General features: G+C 37.1%; 1 protein-coding gene across 2 annotated transcripts; it reads left to right on the top strand.

Annotated features, from left to right (window-relative positions):
* The first annotated feature begins 808 nt into the window (after positions 1-808).
* LOC142634275 (F-box protein CPR1-like) lies at positions 809-3,435 on the top strand. Of its 2 annotated transcripts, XM_075808572.1 has the most exons (3): positions 809-2,143; positions 2,533-2,615; positions 3,328-3,435. In XM_075808572.1, the coding sequence occupies exons 1-2, from the start codon at positions 993-995 to the stop codon at positions 2,609-2,611; spliced, it is 1,230 nt and encodes a 409-aa protein (XP_075664687.1). In that variant the 5' UTR covers positions 809-992; the 3' UTR covers positions 2,612-2,615; positions 3,328-3,435. The 2 variants fall into 2 exon arrangements, with proteins under 2 accessions (XP_075664687.1, XP_075664686.1); XM_075808571.1 differs by lacking the exon at positions 3,328-3,435 and having other exon boundaries at positions 2,533-2,861.
* The last annotated feature ends 578 nt before the right edge of the window (positions 3,436-4,013 follow it).

Here is a 4,013-nt window from a genome sequence, read left to right as displayed (position 1 = left end):
CAGCCACCGCCAAAACCCCAAAGTCAACCCACAAAACCAACCATCGATCCACACCACCGAAACACAAAACCAACCCCAACCGATTTAACCCAGTCCTAACCGATTCAAGCCACGCCTCCACCACTCTCCATATCGACCACCACTAGAACTAAGACATAAGAACTGAGACTAAGAAACAACTAAAACCCAAAAACCCAATCCCAAACTCGATCTCCACTGTGACCCATAACCCGAAATTGAAGATCAAACAAAAGAAGAGAACCTGTTGTGCTCGTGCGTTGATGTGGGAGGCGAGGGAAGAAGAATGTGGTTTTCTGACAGGATAAAATGAGGGAGAGGAAAAAGAGAAAAAAAGAAAACTATGTTCACTCATGTAGGAAACAGTTTCACCACTATGTAATGTCAATGGGTGGGGTTCATAGCTTTGGCAAAAAGTTGAGTTGAAAAAATGAGACATATGATTAAGTTTTTAAATGATAAGTTTTGAGTTTTAGTTATAAGTTTTGAAAATTAATGGTGGGTTTGGATAGGGAGGTTGGCGTCTACGTTTCACGTTTTTGACCTTTTCAACTGAGTTGAAAAAAAGAAAACTTTTGAGTTGAAAAAATGAGACATATAGATTTCAACGGTAGATATGATGCACTGTTCACCACTATGAGAGAATAGTAACTGCATAGTGGTACACTGTTCATGTACTTTTCAGCTTTTTTTAAATTAAAAATGAGACCTGCAGTACTATTAACACATTTAAAAATTATTTTGTTACAGTGTTTTCAATTTTCAGTTTTCAGCTAACGGACCCTAAATTAAGAAAACTGAGCGATGGAAAACCAAACGGCCTCAGTCTCCCCCACTTCTGAAGTCCATGGTGATCAGAAGGAGGCAGAGGTTCGATCATCACATTTACGCACACCAGTACATCGTTAGCTAGCTTAGCTATCTCTTTCAGACATTTCCACAAACACCTGCCTTGCTCTGCACAATCAACATTGATGTCACATTCACATATACCGCCAGAGCTAATCACCAATATACTGTCCCATTTACCAGTCAAGTCTCTCGTACGCTTCCTCTGCGTTTCAAGGCAATGGTACGACCTAATCAGCGACTCGGGTTTCGTCAAGAAGCAACTCAATCGCTCCGTGGAGACCAACAGAGACCGCACCGTCATCCTCCTTGAACACGACGGCTCTCATTGCGGAAATGGCCTCTGCTTCAATTTCGACGACGACGAAGATCAGTTCTGCAACGCCGTGAAAATTTACCCGCCTTTACAACACTGCGACATCTTGGACTGTTGCGACGGCTTGGTTTGCCTTCTCAAGGGGCGCGAAGAGGTCGTGATTTGGAATCCATTGCTAAGGAAGTACAGGAAATTGCCGAGCGAGAAACCTAAAGGTGTTACGAATTTTTGGTTTCCCCAATTTGCATTCTGTCGCGATCATCAGAACGATGACTATAAGGTGTTGAGGCTTGCACTTTTTCATTACAATGACTTGCCAATAGAAATCAAGGTATATAGTCTTAAATCACAGCGTTGGAAAAAAGTTGAAGAACAATGGCCAAACAAGGACATATGTCATTGGGAGTCGGCGTCTCTGGATGGAGTTGTGCATTGGTTAGTTGCTGATTATGGTGTGCTGGATAAGGAGTCGCTTCTTGCCTTCGACCTTGCCTCTGAGAAATTCAAGCTCTATACAACGCCGGTTTCACCAGATCTTAATCAGGAAACTCGTTTGGAAGTGTTAGGAGGATACCTCTGTTTTCTTGTGAATGTTTTCGAGGAGTATAATGATGTTTGGTTCATGAAAGAATATGGGGTTGAGAGTTCGTGGACTCGGATTTATAAAATTGAGAGAGATGCAGTGAATTGGGATTTTGAGCTTTTTGAGTATTACAAGCCTCTTATGTTTTCCAAGAATGGCAAGAAGGTTCTGTTGGAGGAGCACTGGAAAAACAATGCAACTCTTGTCGAGCATAACGTAGAAAAGATATATAGCAAGAATCTTATTTGGTATGACATGGAAAAGAAACAAGGCAAGAGGGTTAAGAATTGGAGTTTTCCTGATGCATTTAGGACCGCAACTTGTATTGGGAGCCTTCTTCTTCTCGATGGTGATAATGTGATTGATCCTTGGCAGAGGTAAAATAATGGAGTTTAATGAAATTGATTTTGTTTGTTTGATTTTCTGTTGATGTCGTAATATTTGATTGCATAACTAAATTGAAGACCTATCTACGGTTCTCGTTAAAAGTGTTAGTTAAGCGGTAGTTGTGAATGATGGCAAGAATTTTGTGAATTTTCTTGTATAACTTTAGATTGTTGTTTGAGTGGTATGCATTATATTTTGAAGACAAATCTACGGTTCTCATCAAAATTTTTTTTTCTAATATCAATCTTTGATCATGTAATATTTTAAAAGAATTTTGTGTAGACATCCTATTTGTTTTAATAAAATTTAGTTACTAATGAAAGAAAATTTTCATGTAGGGGCTCGGTTTCTAACACTTGTTGGTCTTTATTTCTGTCAGGAATGCTAGTCCATCAGAGGGTCTTAATCTGTTGCTGAAAGCAGTGGATGAATTAGAAAATGAAATGCAAGAAGGATAAAGAGGTGATTGTGGAATCAACTTTATCTTTCAAAAGTAATATTTGATATTGAGATTGTTGTGTTAATTAGTAATTGTTTTTTGTTATATATAAAAGAAGCTGGATTATTCACGTTGTCTTAATAATTTAGCTGTTCTCTCATCTTGTCAATGTTATTATTGAAACTTATGAACTTATGTACTAAATAGTCCCATATTGTTGCATATATAATATGAGAAAGTTTATTCATGGAAGAATATAGTTGATTGCATACCTCTCTTGAACTGAGTAGGCATATTATGCCTAAATGTTTGGTGGAAATACTATATTTAAATTATATTAATTGTTTTGCCAGTCACTAAGCAACTTTAGTGGCACATGATTGCATGCAGACTTAGATTTCTCAAATTTTGGTGTTGATATTTAGTTTGATTTATGGAGTAAGTACTAATTGTATTTAGGAAACAACTTTTAGGCCTTCTCTTCTTTGGAGATGAGTTTGTAGCCTCTGCCTTGAGATTTATGTTTGGTTTGCTTTCTTAAAATCTTAGTGTATCTGTTTTATAAACTAGGGAATGTGAATGATTTTTTAGGATTCAAGGTTCTGTCAACTAAATGAATTTATAAGTGTTTATCCATGGTTTTGATTGGGGCCAAATTAGGTCTTTCATTTCCTTTCTTCTGGCAAACTATCAATGTAGATATCCTAAATGGTTTTATATATATATACTCTGCAGTTAGTCTGTTAGTGACATTTCTAGTGGAGATGTAGCCCAGAAAGCTGCTTGAGAAGTACTAGAGGAGAGATCAAGAGGAAAAAGCATTTTATTTAAGAGAATTTATAATGTAGCCTGCATCAATTTATCACCTGGAAAATTAAATGCTACACTGAACAATTCACTTTTTGATAAGTTACACTAAACTGTTCATAAATGGCACGAAATTTGAAGTATCATTATTAATGTTTATTATCAACTGGATAGCAGAGATTAGCTTACCATGGCTTGGGTTTGGTTTTGAGGAGGCTCTGCCTCTGCCTTTGCTCTGGTGCTTCTTTTAGCTGAAAGTGACAACCACAACCAAACAAGAAAATGAGTCAGTCAGTTTCAGTGGAAAATTAAATCACTCATTATGTCTAGCATTAAAAAAAAAAAGTGATTGAATTCTATGTAATTATTAAATTAACCCCTTACATCCACCAGAGTCATGTCATTGACTATGTGGGGGCTATTTTTTCAGTCATTGTGGGAGAAGTTGAGCAAGATTGAGCAAGATTGATGAGGTTGAGAGTTACTTTCCAGAAAGTCCTGTGTGACATATTTGACTATCTTATAGATTAATAATTTAAGGGTAACCCTTTATCTTTACTCATCCAAATAAAGGGTAAGTTATGAGATGGATACATAAAGTTATGAAGTACCTA

This window comes from Castanea sativa, chromosome 5 (assembly GCF_040712315.1).
Source record: "Castanea sativa cultivar Marrone di Chiusa Pesio chromosome 5, ASM4071231v1".
Lineage (NCBI taxonomy): Eukaryota > Viridiplantae > Streptophyta > Magnoliopsida > Fagales > Fagaceae > Castanea > Castanea sativa.
The sequence above is the reverse complement of the archived record's forward strand: the minus strand, read 5'-3'. Positions and strand labels throughout refer to the sequence as shown.

Coding starts and splice junctions, on each gene's coding strand:
- LOC142634275 (XM_075808572.1), top strand. CDS start 993: ATGTCACATTCACATATACCGCCAGAGCTAATCACCAATATACTGTCC. Junction 2,144..2,532: donor GTGATTGATCCTTGGCAGAG/GTAAAATAATGG, acceptor TATTTCTGTCAG/GAATGCTAGTCCATCAGAGG.